A 24737-nucleotide genomic window follows, 5' to 3' on the forward strand; every position below is an offset into this window, starting at 1 on the left:
CTGGAGGAGAAGGGACGCCTCTCACTGCTTTCACAAGAGACAGCTACCCAGCTCCCAGAAGGGACATGGCTCAGAAACCGCCTCAGTGAACCTGGTTGTGGGGGGGAGAGAAGGAAGGAAGAAAAACTCAGCGCGGGAGGGAGGGAGGGAAAGAGCAGAGAGCAGGAAGCCAGCCTGAGCACACAGCAGCCGGAGTGTGCCAGGACCAGGATGCTCAGTAGGTCCATTCCCAGGGGTGGTCGGGCCCCCTGGCTCCTTACCTCTTCTCGAATTTTCTGCCTCTGCCTCACGGTCTTGTTGGGCCAGGGGGGCTTGCTGCAGGGGCACCCCCAGTGCCTGGATTATGGGCCCCCCTTCCAGCCCCTCCTGCACCTCGAGTTTTGCTCTGACTATGAGACCTTCGGCTGTTGTGACCAGCGTAAGGACCACCGCATTGCTGCCCGGTACTGGGACGTCATGGAATACTTTGATCTGAAGGGCCACGAGCGGTGCGGCGGTTACATTAAAGACATCCTTTGCCAGGTAGGTCTGAGCAGAACCCTCTGGGGAAGTGAGGCAGCCAGCTTAGAAGAGTGCCCTCCAGCCCCAGCTGATGGGGTGCTGGGCTGGCCGGCGGGGGTCCTGGCAGGGAGGGCTCCTTGGGCGCCCAGCCCTTTAGAAGCTTGCTCACCCGCCAGCTGCCTCCACCTGGGGCTTTAGGCTCTGGACAGACACACTGAGGCAGAGTTTGGTTCCCACAGGTTTCCCAAAGCTCTCCCTCTGGGGTTCTGCGGGCCCTGATGCTTTTTCAGGCCCCAGAAGAATGCGATTGGTATTCTTCACGGAGCTCCCTGGGCAGCCGTGGTCTGGGTCCTCCCTGCAGGGCTCTGAGAGCTGGGCACAGCACACACCTGTGGTGCTCACAGAGCACATGGGGGGAGTGGTGGCATCCGTTGGGATGCAGCCCTCGTCTGGGTCATTTGTGCCAGGGGGTCTCTGGTGTGATGATGGGGGCTCTCCCCAGCTTTCCAGACCTGGTCTAGGAGAGCTTCAAGCTGCTGAGTGACAATGACTCAGAGGTTCTGCTTCTCCTGGCTCTCCAGTAGCCAAAACCCACATCCTTGGCAGACGTCACTTCAGTAGGGCTCAGCCCAAACCCACTCTGGATGCAGACTGCACACACTGACTTTGTGGGAAGAGGGGTTCAGGGGAAGAGGGGAGAGTCCGTGTTGGAGAGCAGGTGAAAGAGGTTGCCGTGAGGAGTAGCGCTCTAATGACGTGCTGGGGGTGAGACACAGCAAATCCAGGCAGACCTTTGATCTGAGACCCGTCTGGGCATGTCAGCACAATTACTTGGCTCTCCTGCTGTGATTCCAGAGCCAACTGGCCACCCCAACTTCCAGTGAAGGGAACATAGCAGAGCCTGGCACAGAAGCCAGCCACCTGTGAGGCCTCGCTCCGGGCTGTCCTCTCTCACCTCGGGCTCCACCCCTCGGCTGTTTCCTGGAGAATTAACTCTGGGATAACCATCTGGGCAGAAGCTGGGCTCTTATGAGCAACACTGAGGCTCTTAATTTCTGAGATATTCCCCTGATAAAAATGTCTCTTCCCTCCCTCTCTCCTACCTCCCCTTTCCCTTTTGGGTGAGGTTTCAGAAAGCCAAATTCAACAGCTCTCCTGTTTTAAGGATTTGAGGAATAAGAATAACCTACACATGTCTATAATGGGAAAGAATACGAAAAAGAATATATATATGTATAACTGAATCACTTTGCTGTACAGCAGAAATTAACACAACATTGTAAACCAACTATATACTTCAATAAAATTAAAAACAAAACCAAAAAGGAAACAAAAAAGAATAAGCTACAAGTGTCTATTTATTAAAATTCACAACTTTATTCTCCCTCTTTCTCCCCCCCCCACCACACGTGGTGTGTTCCCAGCAATGATCCTGTAGGCAGCTACTAGGACCCCCCATTTTACTGATGAGGAATCAGGAGTTTTAAAGGACTTATTGAAGGTCAAACAGTGTCGGGGCACAAATCCGGAGGCTCAGGCTCCAAGTCTCGTGCCCTTTTGATCACACCACGCCAAAGTAGAGTCCCAACAGCCCTGGCCCATCCACTCAGTGGTTCTCTGACCTGGGGCAAGCGTAAGCTCCACTAGAACAGAGCCTTTGTGCACCTTGCACACTGCCATAGCCCCCGTGCAGAGGACAGTGCTTGGCACACAGTAGAGACTCTTCCTGGGCCTTCATTTTCTAAGACAGAGAAACGATAGTTCCTGAGCTGATCGAGTAAAGGCAACTGTGCAAACTCTAATATTGCTGCATAAGAGTGTGCCATGGGAGTGATTATATGTCCACAGCCTCCTTTGCTCCTGGGTATTTCATCCTTATTTTTGTCTTCCGTCTCTCTTCTTCTTTCTAGTCCCCAGCGGGGACTTTCCAGAAGCATTAACTGGGTAGAAACCAAGAAGTCGCTCTGCAGTCTGCAATCAGGGCTGAAATAAGAAAGAATGGGGAACTCAGCATATCTGAGAAACGCTGCTGGTCCCTCTGTTAAGTGATGAGAGAACAGATGTGAATGAGTCAGCCCTGAGGGAGGCATCTGTGGTCAGAAGCGGGTTCTGGGCCAGAGGACCCTGCCCTACTCCACAGCCCCAAACTACCCTCTTTAAATTGGTCTTTCTTACTTTCCTCATCTCACTTGCCTCTGCCTTTCATCACTACTGAGAGTTGCTTGTCTGCCCACAATATTCTATTTTCCTCCTAGAAAACGCTATAGTTTCGGGAGGCCCAAGTAGCAGATATTCCTTTGGTTCACAGTCCTTGTATGTTTGTCAAGAGCAGTCATATGGCCCCATAGCCACAATATAAATTTCTGTGGCTCCCAGCATGGTGTTTTGTATATATTAAACCCTTTAATATTTTTAATAAATAAGGGAAGAAATTGCTAGATGCCTAATCTCTGGGAATGATGTAGCGTGTTCATTTTGATCATTTTATTTTTAAATTATACAATATTTTGAACATACGGGAAAGCACAGAAAATTAAGTAATTAACACTACGGATCCAACACTGAGATTCAACAAATGTAAAACCCTTGCCACATTGCCTCAGATGTGCATAAAGAAATTAAATCTTACAGACACAGCATTTATGATAAAGGGAAAGATGGAGACATTTGGTACTCTCTCTTTTTTAGAAAAAATTGATCGTTTAATAAAACTATGTCAAGAATGAACTTAAAATGCTAGAGATAGTGTAGTGAATATGAGGCTTTTTTTTTTTTTTCCTTTCTGCTTTCCAGAAGCATTAACTGGGTAGAAAATTTGGGTCCCAGAGAGGAACTTTACCAGTAGTTGGTAACAGGAGCTCCAGAATCCTGGCTCTTTCCCAGATCTTTTTTCCCACTGTTTGCTCAAAAACTGGTTCCAGCTCCACCGTGGTCAGTCTGCCCGCTGGGGCTGAGCTGCCTCTTCTTTTCCAGGAGTGCTCGCCCTACGCAGCCCACCTCTACGATGCTGAGAACCCGCGGACGCCCCTCCGGAACCTTCCCGGCCTCTGCTCTGACTACTGCTCTGCATTCCACTCTAACTGCCACTCTGCCATCTCCCTGCTCACCAATGACCGCCGCCTCCAGGAATCCCATGACAAGGATGGCGCGCGCTTCTGCCACCTCCTCAACGTTCCCGACAAGGACTACTGCTTCCCTAACGTCCTGAGGAGTGACCATCTCAACCGCAACCTGGGGGTGGTGGCCGAGGACCCTCGCGGCTGCCTGCAGCTCTGCCTGGCCGAGGTGGCCAACGGGCTGAGGAACCCGGTCTCCATGGTCCACGCTGGGGATGGCACCCATCGCCTCTTCGTGGCCGAGCAGGTGGGGGTGGTGTGGGTCTATCTGCCTGATGGGAGTCGCCTGGAGCAACCCTTCCTGGACCTCAAGAGCATTGTGCTGACCACTCCCTGGATTGGGGATGAGAGAGGCTTCCTGGGGTTGGCTTTTCATCCCCAGTTCCACCGCAACCGCAAGTTCTATATTTATTATTCATGCCTGGGCAAGAAGAGGGTCGAAAAGATCCGAATTAGTGAGATGAAGCTTTCTCGGGCAGATCGCAACAAAGCTGATCCCAAATCGGAGAGGTGAGGCATACCCACGAGAATCTGCGGCTGTGTACTGTGTTTCAAAATATTGCCAGTCAGTCCTCTGAGACGATATAGGGGAGCTTTCCTGGGTTTCGAGCTACTAGCTTATAATGATGATAAAGGAGTCATTGTTGATTATTGAGGTTAACCCAAGTTAGCTTCTTGAGTCCATGGCTTATTCATGGCTATAGCCACCCACCTTACAGTTGTCATACCTAGAACCATGCTTGCTTGATTTTACAGAGGGTAAGCAAAGGCCGGCAGCCATAAGGATTTGAGAAATGATTTTAGATAATATCAGTATATTAAATATAATAGCAGCCTCTGATTATTGCGTGACCATTAGATCCCAGGCCCTTTACCATGAACATGGGAATTCTCATCCTTGCAGGAAGCTGTGACGCAAGGCTGTTAAGTTACTGATGCCTGGTCAGATGAAGGGCTCAGTTCTAACTGACCCCACGCTCCTGCTCTTCCACTCTACCATTCCGCCTTTTTTCCTTCTCCTTTCTGCCTTGTCTCTCTCTTCCCATATAGACAGGTTAGGGGATTGAAAAGAGCACGAAGAAGTGATAGACTGACCCCTGTGTGGTTGCCCGAAGGAAGGGACTGAGGGTTCTTGTAGAGCAGAGAGTAAGGCTGAGCCCCAGAAAAGGGTGATTGTTACCCAGCTGTGTCTACAGCTCATGTATTCAGGATATGAAAGAAAAATGATCCATGAGGGAGTCATACTAGGAAACAAGGGGTGTCCCAGAGCCCCCGAACTACCTGCATTGTGATCCTTGGGAACTCTGAAGCAGGTCTTGGCTGGCTTGGACCAGTCATTTCTGGATGTCTCAAGAGGATGCTGTTTCAGTTTGTATCAAAGCATGGTTTCTTTTTCCTTCCAGGGTCATTTTGGAGATAGAAGAACCAGCCTCAAATCATAATGGTGGACAACTTCTTTTTGGCCTGGATGGCTATATGTACATATTTACTGGGGATGGAGGACAGGCTGGGGATCCCTTCGGCAAGTTTGGAAATGCTCAGAACAAGTAAGCTGGATGGAGGCTGGGCCCCTGTCCCTAAAATTTAGGATGAGCCCTGGTGTAACGTTTTTGCTGAGATGGAATCTGCAGAGGGTCAAACCCAGATCACTTACTGTAAGATGTAACCCCCTCTGTTGATGCAATGGGAAGAATATTTGGTTTTCTGTCCTATACATTTCAGGCATAATGTAATTTGGTAATTAATATTATGGGTGCTCAATGTAACTCTCAGAGGGCCATGTAGAGATGAATTCAGAATTTTTAAAAAATATATATTAGCAGGACATTATTTACTATGCCAAGATCTGACCGTCCAGTTCAATTCAACTCAACAGTATTATTGATCACTGTGTTCCAGGCACTGTGTCTCATGTGGAGACACATGAGAAGTCAGTTAATAAGAGCTAATGTATATTGGATGCTCACTGCGTGTCCAGTGCTGTTCGAAAAGCCTTATGTCTGTTTGAGCGTGTAATTCTGACAACCACAAGGGCAAAAATTTTAGTCTGTTTTCTTAATTGACGTATCCCCAGCACCTAGAATAGTGCCTGGCACTGGCATTATGCCATAAATACATTTGGAATGAATGGATTCTATGAAGTGTAGGTATTATGATAGCCATTTTATAGACAAGAAAATAGAGGCAGAGAAGAGTGAAGTAGTTTGTCCAAGGTCACACAGGGAGTCAGTGGCAGAACCAGAATTCAAACTCAGACAATCTGGCACAGGAGCCCAGCGAGGCTGTGCTAGCTAGATAAACGACACCTGATCTTTCTGCCCTTTGCACCCAGCAAGCACGTGGCTCTCAGTATCCCTAGCAATAAAAATATTAGGGTTGGTAATACAATAATAAAGAGATAACATATGTCGAATGCTGACTGTATGTCAGGAATTGCATGACATGCTGTATACACAATAACTCATTTAATCCTTACATCACAACCATGTTGCAAGGTAGTTACAAAGGAGGAAACAGGGGCTCAGAACCACAGTCATTGGTAGAGCTTCTTAAAAGCCTCTGTTCTTTCCACTGATGACATTGTTATATGAGGAAGAATAGAACCAGCTCCTTTAAAAAATTCATAGTATTAGACCAAACCTGAGAGAAACCATCCCGTTATAAAAATAGAAAAATTGAAGCTGCAACTTGCTCTGTGTCACATGGACCAGGACTACATCAAACTTTTGCCTAGTAGCTCTCTTTGAGTCAAAAATCAGGAAGTCTCAACACTATATATTGTATATATAGAGCGAGTATGTGTGTGTATATTACCTCCCCATGTGATTCTTGGTTGTCACTTGAGATCAACTATCAGTAGGCTGTCTTGGGCGGTCTCCTCTAGTTCTGTGACATTTTATTTTATTTAGAATACGTAACATGAGATCCACCCTCTTAAAAATTTTAAGTGTGCAATACAATATTGTTAATTGTAGGGAAAATGTTGTACAGCGGATCTCTAGAACTTATTCATCTTGCACGCAAATGGCCAACAGGTACATGAAAAGGTGCTCAATGTCATTAATCATCAGGGAAATGCAAATCCAAACCACAATTAGATATCACCTCACGCCTGTTAAGATGGGTATTATAAAAAAACAAAGGACAAGTGTTGGCAGGATCTGGATACATTTGAACCTCTGTATACTATTGGCGGGAATGCAAAATATATAGTGCATCTGCTATGGAAAACATTATGGAGGCTCTTCAAAAAATTAAAAATAGAACTAGCATTTGATCCAGCAGTCTCACATCTGCATATTTATCCTGTGCCTGTTTCTTGGCCTTCTTCTTTTCAGAAGTTCCCTGCTGGGAAAAGTGTTAAGGATCGATGTGAATGGGGCAGGCTCAGGTGGCAGGCGGTACCGAGTGCCCCTGGACAATCCGTTTGTTTCTGAGCCAGGGGCCCATCCAGCCGTCTATGCCTACGGGGTCAGAAACATGTGGCGCTGTGCCGTGGACCGAGGGGACCCCATCACGCGCCAGGGCCGAGGCCGGATGTTCTGTGGGGATGTGGGACAGAACAGGTTTGAAGAAGTTGACATCATTGTTAAAGGCGGGAACTACGGCTGGAGGGCAAAGGAAGGGTTTGAATGTTACGACAAAAAACTTTGTCACAACGCCTCTTTGGGTAAGTGCGAAGCTCTCTGATTTCTTGAATGAGTTCAGTGAGTTGCAGGTGGAGGTGGGGGAATAAAACCTGGGAGTGTCTTGCCCTGCAGGTGTCTTTGTTTGTGTCCTGTGGGCTCGTGCTTCTTAGGGTGGTCCTCCAGCCCCTGGCACCTGAAACGCCTTGGTGCTTGTTAACCTAATTAATTTAAATACTGGGTGGATTGGGGGGGGGGTGGGATTGACCTAGGAATCTATACTTTAAATAAGTTACTCATGTGATTTTCAGGCATACAATTTTGAACCACGGGCAGAGGAAAATAGGTGGCTATATGTTTTTATTTATTTACCATTTGGGAGGGCCCACTGAAATGATATTCTGTGTACAATCAAGTAATAGTATAATGCCTAAGCATCAGTAATCAAGGTGTGCTTTAGAAACTTTGGCTTAAAATTCCAACTTTCTGACTTTATCACCATTGCTTAGCCTTTTTTGTCCTCTTGTTACCGAACTCAGGTTTGGCTGCTCTGTTGCTCAAGATTCCAATACTGAGAGACAAGTGTTGGGTAAAAGGAAAGATAGTTTTATTGAGGAAGCTGGAAATCCTGGGGAGAAGGTGGACTCATTTCCCAAAGAACCAATTTCCCCTTGCCACTCAGGTGGAAGAGTTTTAAAGGGGGGTTTCAAGGGTGTATAGGCGGAGGGAGAGGGCTACATGCAGGACAGCACAGGCATCTCCGACGATCATCTTGAAATTGGTCACGCGGTGTGGTCCGATCAGAGTCATCTTGATTGGTTTTTTTTTTTTTTTGATTGTTTTAAATACAGTTAATCTTTAGTTCCAGGGTTGGTTTGTTTCCATTTTCTTGAGGCTAGTTCTTGGAACTGTGGAGGATGGAGCAGCTTATGTCATGGCTGCAGTCTGGCCATCATGTAGTTAACTTCTTCCACCTGGTGAGGGTTTCAGTATCTGTAAAACAGCTCAAAGGATATGGCTCAGTATATTATCTACTGCCTTTGAGGAGGAACTAAATATCCTTGACTTTGTTTAATGACTAAACTATTATTATTTTGTCCTGTTTGACTATTTTCCTTGCTTCTGCATTTTTTCATTTCTCTGATTAAATTTATTCTTTGGCTAACGTTTTTCTACAATCAAAAGGCAGGTGGAGGGCTCGGGGTGGTCTGTCCTGGGAAGGCCTTGGAGGGTCCTGTTCTTTACACTCTTAAGTTACAAAGCAGACATCCAGATCCTTGCAATATTCCAAATCCTTAAACCTGAGGATCTGCCATATCAACCTAGGGGGAAAATTTAGGTGTGTGGATTTCCAGGTCACTGCCCCACATATGGGAGAATTTTAGGCTTCCTCTCTGCTTTCAGAGACCAGTCAAATGGGAAGCTCAAGAATATCATGGCTGGTCTGCTGAGAAAAATAAACATGATTCGCTTGGCTGCCTGTTCTCCCAAAGACCAGGAGTTGAAATAGTCTCCAGTTAGTCAGGCAACTGCATTAAAAAGCTCACTTCTTCCTCTTCGAAGCTCCCAGTTTTTAGCCATGACACTCACTCTTTTTCCTTGTTTCTGGACAGATGATATTCTGCCAATCTATGCTTATGGCCATGCAGTGGGGAAATCTGTCACTGGAGGTTACGTCTACCGTGGATGTGAATCCCCAAATCTCAATGGCCTCTACATCTTCGGGGACTTCATGAGTGGGTAAGGAAGGACTGATGTCCTCTCTCTATTTTTTAATATTTTTATTGAAGTATAAGTTACATATGACAACATGCAGTGTCTTAAGAGCATGGTTGGATAGTTTTACAAATGTATACACTCATATTAAGACCAATCATATCAAGATGCAGAACATTTCCATCACTCTAGAAGGCTCCTTCTTGACTATTGCCTGTGAGTACCACCCCTTTCTCTCTCTCTCTCTCTCTCTCACACACACACACACACACACACACACACACATACACACACTAAGCCAGAGATAACCACTCTCATCACAGATTAATTTTGCTTCTGGAACTTCATATAAATGGAATATATAGTATGTGCTCTTTTTTTGGGTATGCTTCTTTCATTCAGTAATGTCTGTGAAATTCATCAATGTTGTTGCATGTATCAGTAGTTTGTCTCTTTCGTTGCTTTGTAATATTCAATTGCATGAATATGCCACAGTTTATTAATCTGTTTTCCTATTGATGGACGCTTTGTCTGTTCCCAGTTTGGGGATATTGTGAATAAAACTGCTACAAAGTTTCGTAGTTTTCACTGCAAAGGACTTGCACATCTAAGTATTTCATAGTGTTTGATGCTATGTTAAATTTTGTTGAATATATTTATAGCATGTATCCAGCAACCTTGCTGAACTCCTTATTAAAGTGACATTTTTGTTGATTCTATTAGATTTTCTATGTAGAAGATCATTTTGCTGTGAATATAGATACTTTTTTCTTTTTCTGAATTGGAAGCCTTTTATTATTATTTTATTGACTTGTTGCTTCACTTCAAACCTTCAGTACAATGTTGGATAGAAGTAGGGGAAAGCATTCAATTTTTTACCAATAAGGATGATGTCAGCTGTAGATGTTTTGTATAAGCCCTTTATCAGATTTAGGACATTTCCTTCAATTCCTAGTTTGCTGAGAGTTTGTATTAGGTATGGATGTCGCATTTTGTCATATGCATCTTTGCATCTGTTGAGAGAATCATGTGGCTTTTTCATTTTTAGTTTGTTAATATGGTGAATTGCATTGATTGATTTTTTTGATCATTGAAGCAATCTTGCATTCCTGGGATAAACACCACTTGGTCAAGTTGTATTTGATTAACATATTGTTTTTGTTTTAATATATTGTTGAATTCAATTTGCTAATATGTTGTTTGGAGTTTTTGCATCTATGTTCATGAAGAAATAGTGAGCTGTAGTTTTCCTTTCTTGTATTATCTTTGTCAGATTTTGTTATCAGGTTAATGTGAACTTTATAAAATGAGTTGAAGAGTATTTCCTCTTCTTTAATTATCTGGACTAGTTTGTGTAAAATATGTGTTTCTTCCTTCTAAGTGAAGCCATCTAGATCTGATGTTTAATGGTAGATAACATGTAGTTGGGTCCTGTTTTTTGATCCACTCTGACAATCTCTGTCTTTTAACTGGTACATTTAGACCATCAGCATTCAAAGAGATTATTGATATAGTTGCATTAATATCTGCCATATTCATTACTGCTTTCTATTATATTTGTTGACCTTGTTCTTTGTTCCTATTTTTTCTTCTACTCTTTTTTCTGCCTTTTGCAGATTTAATTGAACACTTTATCTGATTCCTTTTTTTCTCCTTTCTTAGCATATCAGTTACACTGTTTTTTGTAATCTTTTTTTAGTGGTTGCTTAGCGTTTGCAATATACATTTACAACTAAACTAAGTCCACTTTCAAATAACATCGCACCACTTCAAGGGTAGTCTGTGTCTTACAATAATAAAATAATCCCACTTCCTCCCTCTTGTCCCTTGTATTACTGTTGTCATTTATTTCACTTATATGTAAGCATACATAAGTATATATAATAATTATAGCAGTGATATATTAAATAATAATTATTAATATAATAATATATTTTATAATTTAATAATACTATTATTTTACTATATACATAAGCATACATAATCAACTACATAGTTGCTATCAGTATGTTGAACAAACTTCTGTTAGATCAATGAAGAATAAGATAAATAAAAGTTTTGATTTTTACCTTCACTTATTCCTTCTTTGATGCTCTTCCTTTCTTTATATAGATTTGAGTTTCTAACCTATATCATTTTTCTTCTCTCTAAAGAACTTCTTTTAACATTTCTTGCAAGGTAGAGGTACTGGCAACAAATTACCTCAATTTTTGTTTGTCTGAGAAAGTCTTTATTTCTCCTTCATTTTTGAAGTATAATTTCACAGGTACAGGATTCTAGGCTGGCTGCTTTTTTCTCTCAACACTTTAAATATTTCACTCCACACTGTTCTTGCTTGCATGGTTTCTGAGGAGAAGTTTGATGTAAGTTTTATCTTTGCTCCTCTATAGGTAAAGTTCTTTCCCGCCTCTGGCTTCTTTTGAGATTTTTTTCTTTATTTTTGATTATCTGTGGTTTGAATATGATATACCTATGAGTAGTTTTTAAAGCATTTATCCTGCTTGGTGTTCTCTGAACTTCCCAGATTTGTTGTTTGGCATCGAACATTAATTTGGGGAAATTCTATATAATTATTGTTTAAAATATTTCTGTTCCTTTCTCTCTTCTCCTTTTGATATGCTTGTTATGCTTATATTATACCTTTTGTAGTTGTCTCACTTTTCTTGGACATTTTGCTCTTTTTTTCTCCAGTCTTTTTTCTCTTTGCTTTTCAATTTGGAGGTTTCTATTGAGAAATTCTCAAACTCGGAGATTCTTTCTTCAGCCATGTCCAGTCTACTAATAAGCCCGTCAAAGACATTTTTCATTTAAGCTATAGTGTTTTTGATCTCTAGCATTTCTTTTTGGTTCTTCTTTAGAGTTTCCTTATCTCTGCTTATATTGCCCATCTGTTCTTGCATGCTGTCTACTTTATCCATTAGAGCCCTTAGCATATAAATCATAATTGTTTTAAATTCCTAGTCTGATAATTCCAACATCCCTGCCATGTCTGAGTCTGGTTGTGATGCTTGCTTTGTCTCTTCAAACTGTGTGTTTTGCCTTTCAGTATGCCTTGTAATTTTTTCCTAATTGCTGGTTATGATGTACTGGGTAAAATGAACTGCTGTAAATAGGTCTTTAGCAAAGTGGTGTTGAGGTGTGGGAGAAGGGAAGTGTCCTAGTCTTATGACTAGGTCTCAGTTTTTTAGTGAGCCTGTGCCTCCGGACTGTGAACTTCATCTGTGTTTCTCAGTTTCTCTCCCCCTTCCATACACATTTAGGTGGGACAGGATGGCTACAGTGGGCTGGAGTTAGGTACTTACCTTCCCCAGGTCTGTGAGGCTCTGATAAAATCCTGGCAGGTTAGTCTCTGGTTAGTTGCTCCTGAGGAGAGACATTTGTTAAGAAAAACAGAAAACACTGGTGTATTTCAAAATGGTTCCTTTTTCCCTCCCCACTGCTGGAAGCACAAGGAGATTTTGCTCTGATATTTACTGTGGGAAACTGGTCCAGTTCCTGGAGGTAAAAGTCACAAAAGTGTGGGGACCCTCGATGACTGGGCACTCCTGCAGCTTCTAACTCTCAGACTTGCCCACACTGAGCTTCTAGAAATTTGTCAATCATAGGTTAGGTTTTCCAACCCCAGAACTGATTCCTGTGAAGGTTTCTGCTTGTGGTTTTCTATAAGTTGTAATTCTCTGTATCTGCCTGTTCGTCTCTCCAATTTTGGGGGCAGTGGTTTGCCCTGTGACCTCACTTCTCTTAGGGATCTAAGAATAGTTGTTGATTTTTCAGTTTTTTCAGCCTTTTGCTTATCGTTAGGATGGTGTGCTGACTTCCAAACTTCTTACATGCTGGACCAGAAACTAGAAGTCCTCTGAACTTTTCCTCGTGGAGATTTTTAACTACAATTTCAATTTCTTTAATAGATACAGGCTATTCAGTTTATTTCTTTCTTTCTGAGTGAGGCTTGGTAGTCTGCCTTTCAAAGAATTCATCCAGTTCATGTAATTTGTCAAATTTATTGGCATAAATATTCTCTGATTATCCTTTTAATAACTGTGTCACTTATACCAAATATTGGTAATTTGTGTTTCTCTCTCTGTCTTTCCTGATCAGTCTGTCTAGAGTTTTATCAAATTTATCGATATTTTAAAAAACCAGCTTTTGGGTTCATTGATATTTTTCCTATTATTTTCCTGTTTTCTATTTCATTGATTTATCCTCTTTTCTTTCTTCCTCTTGCTTTGAGTTTAATTTGCTATTCTAGTTAAAGTTTCTCAAGATGGAAGCAGAGCTCATTGATTTGGGACCTGTCATCTTTTCTAATGTATATGTTTAGTGCTATGAATTTCCCCTCAAGTACTGCTTTAAAAGCATCCCATAAATTTTGATATATGTTTTCATTTTCATTCAGTTAAAAAAAATATTTTCTAATTCCCCTTTTGATTCTTTGTCCCACAGTTTATTGTGAAGTGTGTTGTTTAGTTTCCAAATTATCTGAAGGTTTCCAAAAATCTTTCTGCTATTGATTTCTAATTTAGTTTGATTGTGGTCACAAAACATACTGCATATGATTTGGGAGATTATCCTGTATTATCTGGATGGGTCCTAAATGTAATCACAAGCATCTTTAGAAGAAGGAGGTAGAGGGAAATTTGAAGACAGAAGAGGTAGAAAGCAATGTGACAATGAAAACAATGAGAGAAAAGGCAATGTGACATGGGACCATGAACCAAGAAATAAGGACAGCATCCAGAAGCTGGAGAAGGCAGGGAAACAGATTCTCCTCTAGAGCCTCTGGCGGGAGCACAGTCCTGCCAACACCTTGATTTTGGCCCAGAGAAACCCATTTCAGAATTTTGGCCTCCAAGACTGTAAGAGAATAAATGTGTGTCGTTTTAAGCCACCAGGTTGTGGTAATGTGTTACAGTGGCAGTAAAAATGAAAACAGTTACCATTCCTAATACTCTTCATTCCTTTGTGGAGATTCATATTTCTTTCTGAGATCATTTTTATTCTGCCTGAATAGCTTCCTTTAACATTTTTGGAAAAATGGGTCTAGTGGTCATGAATTCTTTCCACTTTTGCAGTCTTTATTTTCCCTTCATTTTTTGAAAGATATTTTTGCTAGGTATAGAAGTGTATGTTGACATATTCTTTCTTTAATTCTTTAAAAATGTCCACTATCTTCTACTTTGCATCATTTCCAATGAGAAATCTGCTGTCATCCTTATATATGTTCCTCCATATTTATGTGTCACTTTTTTCCTCTGGCTGCTTTTAAGATTTTTCTCTTTACCACTGGTTTTCTGAAATTGCATTAAGACATACCTTGGTGTAGTTATCTTCATATTTCTTGTGCTTGGATTTGGTTGCACTTATTGGATCTGTGAATTTATAACTTTCATCAAATCTGGAAAATTTTATTTTTATTTTTCAAATTTTACTTCTGTTTCCTCACTCCCTTTCTCTCCTCTCATTTGGATACATTTATACTGGGGCATTTAAAGTTTTCCTACAGCTCACTGATGATCTATTCGTGTTTAAATTTTTTGGCTAAATTCATTTTTGGATAGTTTCTATTTCTATGTCTTCAGTTCATGAATCTTTTCTTCTGTAATATCTAGTTTGCCATTCATCCCATCCAGTGTGGGTTTTTAAAAAAAATCTCAGATGTATTTTTTGTCTCTAGAAACTTGACTTTTAAAAAATATATCCTAGGTCTCTATTTAATGTTTTGAACATACAGAATATAGTAATAATCACCTTTTTAATGTTCTTGTCTGCTGATTTTAACACCCGTGTCAATTCTGTGTCAGGTTTTGTTGATTTTTCTCTCTATTATGGGTCATATTTTCCTCATTCTTTACCTGCTTAGCGATTTTTGATTGGATGCCAGACATTGTTTACTTAACTTGTTGGTGCTGAATATTTTTGTATTCCTATAAATATTCTTGAGCTTTATTCTGGGACACATTTCAGTTACTTGGAAATAGTTTGATCCTTTCAAATCTTGCTGTTAATATTTGTTAGGCAGGACCAACATAGAGCTTATTCTAGAACTATCTATTCTTCAGTATTGAGGCAAGACTTTCCCAAGAACTCTACCCAATGCCCTGTGAATTACATTCCCAATATTTCTGACCCTGAGTAAGTGCCAGGTACTTTTAGTTCCAATTATTTTCCTTGATTTAGCTATTTTCCTCACATGTGTCTGCTGTTAAGTATACTGATAGATTCTTGAGGATGACCCTTTGCAGATCTCTGGAGTTCATTCTCTGTGCAGCTCTCTTCTCTCCAATACCTGTCCTACAGACTCTTCCTGCATTGGTCTTCCTGGACTCTCATCTCTGTCTTTTCAACTCAAGGCCTGTGCTAGGCTCTGCCTATGTTTTTCTTCCTTATGCTAGAAACTCTTTCAAGGTAGTAAGCTGGGACAAGTGTAGGGTTCACTTTGTTTATTTCTCTCTTAGGGAACACAGTCCTCCATTGTCTGATCTCTAGTATCTTTTAAACCATTGTTATTCTATTTTGTCTAGGTTTTTGACTATTTAAGGTGGAATGGTAATTCTAGTCCCTGTTACCCCATGTTAGTTACAAAGGATGTTAATATTTTCATGCTGCAATTCTTCATTACAGAGATAAGGTAGAGTTAGTAATTGGGTCAGTTCCTTTGTCATCACTTGTTAGATCTTTGGGATTTAATTGTTCTTTATGTTTTTCCCATAACCCGCATCTACAATGATTCTTAATTAAAGCATATGCATTAGAATTACCTGTGGTTGGGCATCTCTGTTTCTATAAAACTCTTCAGGTGACACCCCTGGTTACCCAACTTCCTTTCTTTTTTCTTCTAAAAACCTGCTTTTAGTTCAGATAGATGACAGAGGGATAGGAGACATCTATCTGCTACTATACAGACATAATAATAATAATAGCTACTGGTTTTGAGCCCTCACTATATGCCAGACACTTAGTGAGATATTTATATATATTATCTTATTTAACATTCACAATGCTTGCCTATGGTAAATTCTCTTACCATCCCCCATTTTATAGATTGATAGATTTTATAGAGGCTTAGAGGTGTAGAGCAACTAGCCAGTTAATAAAAATTAGATTAGTCTTTTGTAGTGGTGCAACCTTCACAGGGCACCAAGCTCCTCTTATAATAGCAAGTGAAATTCCCCATCTAGGGCAAGTGGGTGACTGAAATATCTCTGCAGCAGCTTTTTTGATTCCTGAGGGAGGCTAGTTATTGATCTCCTGTGGGAAACTCAGTCCTAGTAGTCAAGGATTCCCTGATTCTAGGAGGAAAAAATATCCTGCATGGTGGAAATATGGATTCCTAAAATATAAGGTTTTGCTTTTCATCTAGTCGACTTATGGCTTTGCAGGAAGATAGAAAAACCAAGAAATGGAAGAAAAAGGACATTTGCCTGGGCAGCACTGAGTCCTGTGCCTTCCCAGGGTTGATCAGCACATACAGCAAGTTTATCATCTCCTTTGCTGAAGATGAAGCAGGTAACAAACGTACAAGGTTATTCTATTTCTGCTTACTGGAACTTAGATAATCACAGGCATTGTGAACTGAACATTTACTATCATAATAATCATTATTATTACTATTGTTATTATTACTCTTATTATTGTTATTGAAAAAGCAACTACCACTTTTTTCTATTTTCACTGTCATTTAGTCACCTTTTATAATGTACTGGATACTGTTCTAAGCACTTTACATTTTAAAATCTTATTTAGTAATCACAACACCCCCATGATGTAATTATTATGTTTATTTCACCAATGAGGAAACAGATTGACTATGTCGACTTACCCCTTCTTTGTTGAACTGCACAGCTCACTGTGCAGGGCAGACCAAGGTCTACACTGTAGTCTCTTCAATCCTTTGACTATGAAGGAGGTGCATGTGCTCCTTCCTTCCTGATTTTATTCTAATCTGCAATTATACAAATGTGAACAGGGCCAACAGTGGGGCAGACAGTGGGTGTTTACCCTGCTGGTGTTGCCTGAGAGAAAGTACCTCTGATGATCCCCCGGCTGGGCTGGGCTCTTCCTGACCCTGCCAACAGTTTGTTAGGCAATTTCTCTGAATGAACGACGGAGAATTTCTTTCTTGAGAGATCTGAGAAAAGGGTAGACAGCTAGGTAGGAGGCTACTCCCTAGAGAGATTAGGCATATGTTAAGGACATCAGCAAAGCAAGGCATGCGTGCACATAAGAGCGGGGTGGGGGGGGGGGAGGGAGGGAGAGAGAGAGAGGGACTCAGCTTTAATAAATATCCTCAAATTTTGAAATCAGAAGATGAGGTTTTAATTTCAGCTTTACATAAGTTATGTGTCAATTTGAAAGTTAAATTTTTTTTTTTGTTTATGTAAGTGGTAACAAGGCCTGTGATCCTTCCGGTATTTGGCACTGCACCTAGCCCTGCTTGGAGGCAAGGAAGAGAATAAAATGATCTCTTAGGGGTCCCTTCCAGACACAGGACTCTCTACAAGTGTAAACCAAAGCCGTGATGGTTTCCTCAGTGTTTGGTTACTTTCCACTCTGAACCATGGCTGGCTGTACGAGAGCTTCACTTGAGTTGGACGTAAAGAAAACCGGTCAGCAGCTGCACCGTTTCCTCTCAGCTAGCTTATGAATAGATAGTTCAGGATGAATATTTTATAGGAGAGGATATTTTGGAAAATTTAAGCATTCTTAATAGAGAAAAGTCTTTGTGAGTTCCACATTGGAAGTCCAAACATACAAAAAAGCAGAGAAACCACAGGCTGGCCGGTGATGCTTACTGGAAAGTAGATGACGTGAAAGCCACAGGCCGTGGTGGGGCCTCTCTCCTGCTGGTGCCCCAAGGAGGCTGGACCCCCCAGAGGCTGGAGACCCTAGGAGGCAGCCTGCCTGGGGCCCCTGGGCTGCCACATTCTGTGGCTTGCTCCTTTTCAGGATGCCACAGAAAACCCAGGTTTTGGAGGTTTGGTTTGTTGAGCCGGTAGACTTCTTGCAGGAGAAAACAAGGCAGTTTTTGAATACCACTCAAGTACATTTGGCAGACAAAACGAAGTGTCCTTGGCCGAATTTGATGGAGTGGACTTGTCAAAGTGTTCCCAAGCCAGACTTTGCCCAAGGGCAGCCCTAAAGCCAGGGAGGCTCTCCCCAAGGCAAGTTATTTTCTTCCAGAGTTGCTTGCTTTTGTGTTTTTGCAAAGAGTGATTCAGATTTTCTGCATGTGTTATAGTCTTTCCCATTATTGACCTATTTAGAAGTCAGTATTATTTCATTATTTTACTATCAGTCACCAGCTTGAGATAAGCCACATTTTAGTTGCGCCAGAGCTCTGCCTTCACTGTTGCTACAGTTTATTTCCTGAGTTCTTCTAGCCAACAGCTGGCACAAATAAGCGAGTGAGTAAATAAATGAGTGAGTGGCAGGCGTGGGGCTACCTGCGGCTGAGTTCTGATGGGTTGGATTTCTGAATATCAGTCACTGGAGCACATCCTCAAGAGGACTGGCTGAGGTCATAAAGCTTGCAGTAAATTCACATTGCATGCATTTTGCTTTACATGGCCTGTTATAGTTTTTTGGTGTGTTTTTTTTGCCCTAAAATACATTTTTAAAAAATGTCAGACCCTACAGATGAAATTCACTTCTAGCATTGTCTTCCCCTAAAAATGCAGTGGGAAATCTATGGCATGTTTGGAACATATAATTTACACCAACTGTAGTCATGTGTAGGGAATATGCAGCAATGCAGGGTTTCCAATTCTCCTTTTAGACCAGAAATTGTTTGCGTGGTTGGGAGGGACCCCTGCCCGAGGGTGACCTGTGCACATGCAGACAGCTGGTAGACACCTCATTTATCTAATGTCAGTATCACCTTGGATGGTACCTGGGGTTTCTAATCAGAGGGGCAAACTGGCTCTAGGGAAGGGTTTGTCCTAAGTCCTCAGACCCCCTTACAAGGGGAGGATTATAAATACAGTTTGTCAATACACAAAACCGAAGTCTATTAGGCAGTTGTTACCTTGTGTGCGTTACCTCTGCAAAGAACATCAGTCTCACAGTCGGCCGGAGACAAACATTAGTCACTGCTCTCCACGAATTCAAGGAAGAAGATTGTTTAACTAGCTCAGAGCTGTCTAAAGCTCTAGGCTTTTCCAATTTGCACCTTATTAAGACGTTTCCTTCCATCAGGTTGAGGGAGAGCTTGTGTAAAGCACACAACAGCAAGTGCATTAAACCCAGTGCGATAGCACAAAAGTTGTGTCAGGCTCACAAAACTGTCACGGTGCCAGCCTTTAGGGAACACAGACATAAGGAAGTAAGAGGAACTGCCGATGACGGAACACTTTCTCATTTAATACCTAATAATCAGGGGAGATAGTCTTATCTCCCTTTTACAAATGAATAAATAACACGAGGGTTATCCAGGTGGAGAGGTTGCCCAAGACGACACAGATGGTAATGGGTGTTATCAGATTTCAAACTCAGATTTATCTAACCAAAGTTGGGCTCATAAACCCTACACTGTCCCTCACAGGGAACCGTGAAACGAGGTGGAATGAGGTACTTACTATGAGAAGGGAGCGGTGTTTTCTGGAGTTCAAATACGAGGAAATGGGAGGAAACAGGGGCCCCTGGTAAAAGAGATGTGGAAGACGGTGGGTGGAGGTGATTTCTGTGGGGTGTGGAGAAGACCAAGGGGGTGCTGAGGAGTGGGGGGTGTCGCAGGAAATAAGGAACCCAAGACTGAAGAAGGTGGAGCTGGAGGACAGAGTGAGATGGGGGAAGGGGGACTAACACAGTAAAGAAGGGGTAATAGAATATAAAGTATCTAATAAGTGGTCCTCAGCCTGTGGTTTGCCTACCTCTGGGCTTCACGGAGACTCCTTATCAGTAGTGAAGAACTGGGGAGGGAGATGGAGGCTCACCGAGGAGAAGTTTCTGAAAGCAAAGAGGTGATAAATGAGATGAGAAGCCCTTTGGTTCAGGGAACAGGAGCAGAAACGTGCCTCTGCTGGGGGACACCCCAAGCCGGTCTCGGGGGCTGAGATGGACTTTCTCCTTGGGGAGCTCACTGACAGCCTCACTGTCAGTCGGGATTTCAGGGACCCCTTCCTGGGGCTCACGCATTTCAGGGCCACAACCCCTGGTGATGATTTTCTGTGTGTTCAGCTGTCTTGGCCCGGCCTTGTGTCCTGTCCTTGATGGCCTGTTCCTATTTTATCAGGGGAGCTCTACTTCCTGGCCACCTCTTACCCGAGCGCCTACACACCGCATGGATCCATTTACAAATTTGTTGACCCATCGAGGTGAGACTTGGGTTACCTTTTCTTCTCAGGCGATTGGAATTGGTCTTTTTCTCCACGGCAGGTCAGAAAAACAGTCCTCACTCCCCAAGAATTACCAGATATGATCAACGAAGCGTATCTTTCTTTTAGATGCAAAGCAGATCGGTCTGGGACTTCCCTGGTGGCGCAGTGGTTAAGACTCTGAGCTCCCAATGCAGGGGGGCCGAGTTCAATCCCTGGTCAGGAACTAGATGCCACATGCACGCTGCAACTAAGGAGCCAGTGAGCTGCAACTAAGGAACCCGCGTGCCACAAATAAGACCCGGTGTAACCAAATAAATAAAACAAAAAAAAGCAGATTGGGCAGACAAATGTGTAGGACAATGCATCTGTAGGAATTATGGAATATTTGGGAAACGGTCTCTTTGTGGTTGGATATGAGGATTTTGAGCCTTTCTAGGATGACTAGTCTAGACCTGTGGCTCCTGTCTTTTTTTTTTTTTTTTTTAATATGCTTCTGGAAACTTCTGTCTGGGATCATCTGACAGTGGGTGTACACCTCTGCCCACCGAGTAGATATTGCTGCCCTATCCCGTGGGTTGTTCTTTGGCACATACAGTTGGTCCTCCGTATCCGTGGGTTCCACGTCTGTGGATTCAACCAACTGTGGATCAAAAATATTTTTAAAAATTCCGGAAAATTACAAAAAGCAAAACTTGAACTTGCCATGCCCTGGCAACTATTTATGTAATATTTACAACTAATTACATAGCAGTTATATTTATTTACAATTATTTACATAGCATTTACATTGTGTTAGGTATCATAAGTAATCTAGAGATGATTTAAAGTATGTGGAGAATGCGTAGGTTATATGCTAAACACCATACCATATTACATAAGGGACTTGAGCATCAGTCGGTTTTGGTATCTGCGAGGTCCTGGGACCAAACCCCGGGAGCTGTATCTTAAACTGTCAGGTTTCTCAGTGTCTCCACCTGATCCTTTCTGGAATTCAGTGACAGTATTTATTCACTTGGTAGACTCTATGATGTTTAACTCTGCTTCTCTGCCCACCTCTCTCAGAGACTAACCAACCTTCAACTCATCAGGCAAAAGCCATACTACAGCCTCCCATCTGTGAAGCTGTTGAAGGTGTGTCCGTATCTGTCCCTGGGAGAGAGATGCAGTGTATACATCCTGAGAGCTCTGGGCAGTGTGCGGGATTTATCTCAGGATTCTTACCCAAAGCCAGAAAGTCTCCCCTGAGTCAGCTTGAAGGTAGACATGCAGAGGAAGACTTCCCTGTGAGGTTTATGTTACCATATCCGGGGTGGTGTTCAGAGGACCTTTGCTGCTGGTGAGGGCTCAGAAGCCCAGCCCAGCACAGCTCCCCTTGGCAACCGGGCTCGGGTTTGGTGTTCTCAGAAGTTCCCAGAAGAGACTCAGTCCCTGAGGCTGTGCCCGGGGGCTCTCCTGGTGGAGTGCAGGGTTGTCAGGGGTGAATTAGAGACAGGCTGTCTCCACTGCTGAGTCCACTCCATGCAGATCTCCTGTGCTTGAGGGATGCAGCAAACCCAGGGTCTTTAAAGTGTTTCCAGTGGCTGACGGTGCCTGGGTGGGGAGTTTTCTGCTCTTTCTATCAACAGGTTTCCTATGTGAATCCCTTTTTCTTTCCTTTGACAGTTTCCTGATTTGGTTGGGGGATAATTTCGCTTACCTCTAGTGGCATGAGAGGTCAATCATAAAGCAACTGTAGAGGCTGCTCCGCACTGAAGACATCCTTTCTCACGCACCTTTCTCTCAGCTGACATTTATGGAGTCATTTCCATGTCCCAGGCACTGTGCTTGTGCTGTGTGTGCAGGCTGACATTTGATGCTGACAGAATCCCAGTGAGACAGGGTAACACCCTCAGTCTACAGATTAGCTAACTGAGCCTAGCTGCCTTCAATCCCTTGCCCGAGGTAGAGCTGGTGAGAGGTGACAGAGGATAAGAATGCATTCCTCTTTCTGGCTCAGTCATTTCAGCACTACCTGTTCACTTCAGTTATAATGACGACTTGAATTGTACAAACTTCTGTAGCAGTGGTTCCAGATTCTGCTCTGCTTACTTCTTCAGCCCGTCTTTGCACTAGATGCACCCTCCCCAGCATTCTAAGGAGCAGTTGGGTTATTTATGTATGATCTCCCCCTTCCATCTTTTCCTTCTGCCCTTCCCTTAGAATCATAGACCCTGGATGCTGGGTTTGAATCTTGGCTTTACCACCAACTAGCTGGGAGTGTTCCTAGTCTGCAAAGTCCCTTTTATTTCAGAAGATGCACCCAGGGGACAGCAGTTTAAGAATCAGAATACTAGGAGGCAGAGAGGCTGCCATTACTTAAGGGGCCGTGCCATGAGTATCTGAAGAGATTTTCTTTAAAGGGAATCACTTTTGTATGTGCTGAGCACTGCTCCAAGCGTTTTTTAAAATCTCATTTAAAAAATAATTAAAAAAATTATATATCGGGGCTTCCCTGGTGGCGCAGTGGTTGAGAATCTGCCTGCCAATGCAGGGGACACGGGTTCAAGCCCTGGTCTGGGAAGATCCCACATGCCGCGGAGCAACTGGGCCCGTGAGCCACAACTACTGAGCCTGCGCGTCTGGAGCCTGTGCTCCCAACAAGAGAGGCCGCGACAGTGAGAGGCCCGCGCACCGCGATGAAGAGTAGCCCCTGCTTGCCGCAACTAGAGAAAGCCCTTGCACAGAAACGAAGACCCAACACAGCCAAAAATAAATAAATAAATAAATAAATTTAAAAAATAAATAATTAAAAAAAAAAAAGAAATTGCCAAAGTGTTTTAAAAAAAAATTATATATCAATCACTTATGGTGTGCCAAGCACACAGTTCTTATTTAATTCTCCCCGTCTCCCTGTGAGGATGGGTGATATTACTTTTTCTATTTTATAGAAGCGAAAATCGGAACTTAGCAAGGTTTACTTGCCCATGGTCCCCAGGATTTGTACCCTATTCTCTCTGTTGCCAAGCCCATGCTCCAACCCCCTCACTACACTGTCCCCGAAGGGCCTGCAGTGTCCCTGTGATGTCCATGTCCTTTCTCCTCTCTGTCTGGGCTCATCGCAGATTTCCTGTTACATCTGTCCCATCCCTATGGATAAGGGAGGGCTGAACCCAGTTCTTGCACATGTATGCCTTCTGGTGACCGGGATTTCGTGGTTCCATCTTCAGAGTCTTGTATCCTCACTTTTTCTCTCTGTTTTTAGGCGAGCACCTCCAGGCAAGTGCAAGTACAAGCCGGTGCCGGTGAAAACCAAGAGTAAGCGGGTCCAGTTCAGGCCACTTGCCAGTGAGTCCATCTCTGTCTTTAGGCTCAGGCCTTGGCATCAAGGTGCCGGCACAGTGCCCTCTGCAAACAGCTGCAATCCCGGGGTGGCAGGTCTTATTTTCTCACCTAAGGCTCATCCTCTGGTTGAGGGCTATGACCTGTGGCTCAGTCTGTATGTCTCCTCTGTGTACCAGGGTGAGAGGGGGCAGCACCTGCTTCTGCTGTGACCTGCTGCCATTCATTCATTCGTTCATTCGTTCGTTCAAGTATTCATTCATTCATTTAGTACTTACTTTGTGGCAGTCCCTGTGCCAATCCCTGGGGATACAGTAGTGAACCTGACCTGTAGGAGTTTAGAACCAAAGGAGAGGAGGGCATGTAGCTCAGGCAAATGAAGAAGTAAATATGGCATTGATATTATCCTTCTGGCGAGAAGGATGTCCAGGGGACTAAGAGGGCCCTCAGAGTGAGAAACTCTTCCTCCCGGTAGGGTAGTCAGGAAAGACTTACAGGGGAGGGACACTATCTTAAGGGAACTATTCTAGAGCCATGCATCTCTGGAGTGGTCCCATTACAAAAGTAATCTATTTAGATCAAGGCCAGGGAATTAAACATATTAATTTCAAAAGAATTTATATTCAAGAACCCTCAAGTGGGCATAGGATTCCTGGGCGGCACTTCCCTTCGAGCTACTTTCCAGAACTAATATTTCTCCTAAATAAACGCTTGTTTCCCAGAAACGGTCTTGGACTTGCTAAAGGAGCAGTCCGAGGAAGCTGCTAGAAAACTGTCCAGTGCAACTTTAGCCTCCAGTCCAGACCGGGCCTCGTCTCAGAAAGGCACCTCCAAGAAGCCGGCTTCTGCCACAAGCAGCAGGAAGACTTTTCCAAAGTCTGGTGCAAAGCAGAGAGCCAGAGCGTGGTCCCCAGGCCCCCAGGGGAAGAGGAAGAAGAGCCCGAGACGCCCCCGAGGCAGAGGCAGCCAGTCGGCACAGTGGAGGCGAGCTGGCAAGAGTGTCCCTCTTCGGTCTCGGCGGCTGGTCAGGGGACGAGGGCCCAGAGAACCACCTTGCCACGCGGAAGCTGCTACTGCTGAAAGTGACCTTGGACGTATGGGAAGCCGGGGGTGGAGGTGGGAACCGGCGGAGAGAGCTTGATTTA

At 43.3% G+C, this 24737-nt stretch overlaps 1 protein-coding gene across 1 annotated transcript; it reads left to right on the plus strand.

Annotated features, from left to right (window-relative positions):
* Positions 1-210: 210 nt before the first annotated feature.
* HHIPL2 (HHIP like 2) lies at positions 211-24733 on the plus strand. The gene is made up of 9 exons (XM_036828552.1): positions 211-522; positions 3475-4127; positions 5021-5164; positions 6956-7287; positions 8857-8983; positions 16320-16465; positions 20190-20271; positions 23516-23598; positions 24315-24733. Exons 1-9 carry the CDS (start codon positions 211-213, stop codon positions 24731-24733), a joined length of 2298 nt encoding a protein of 765 aa, XP_036684447.1.
* The last annotated feature ends 4 nt before the right edge of the window (positions 24734-24737 follow it).

This window comes from Balaenoptera musculus, chromosome 1 (assembly GCF_009873245.2).
Source record: "Balaenoptera musculus isolate JJ_BM4_2016_0621 chromosome 1, mBalMus1.pri.v3, whole genome shotgun sequence".
Classification (NCBI taxonomy): Eukaryota; Metazoa; Chordata; class Mammalia; order Artiodactyla; family Balaenopteridae; genus Balaenoptera; species Balaenoptera musculus.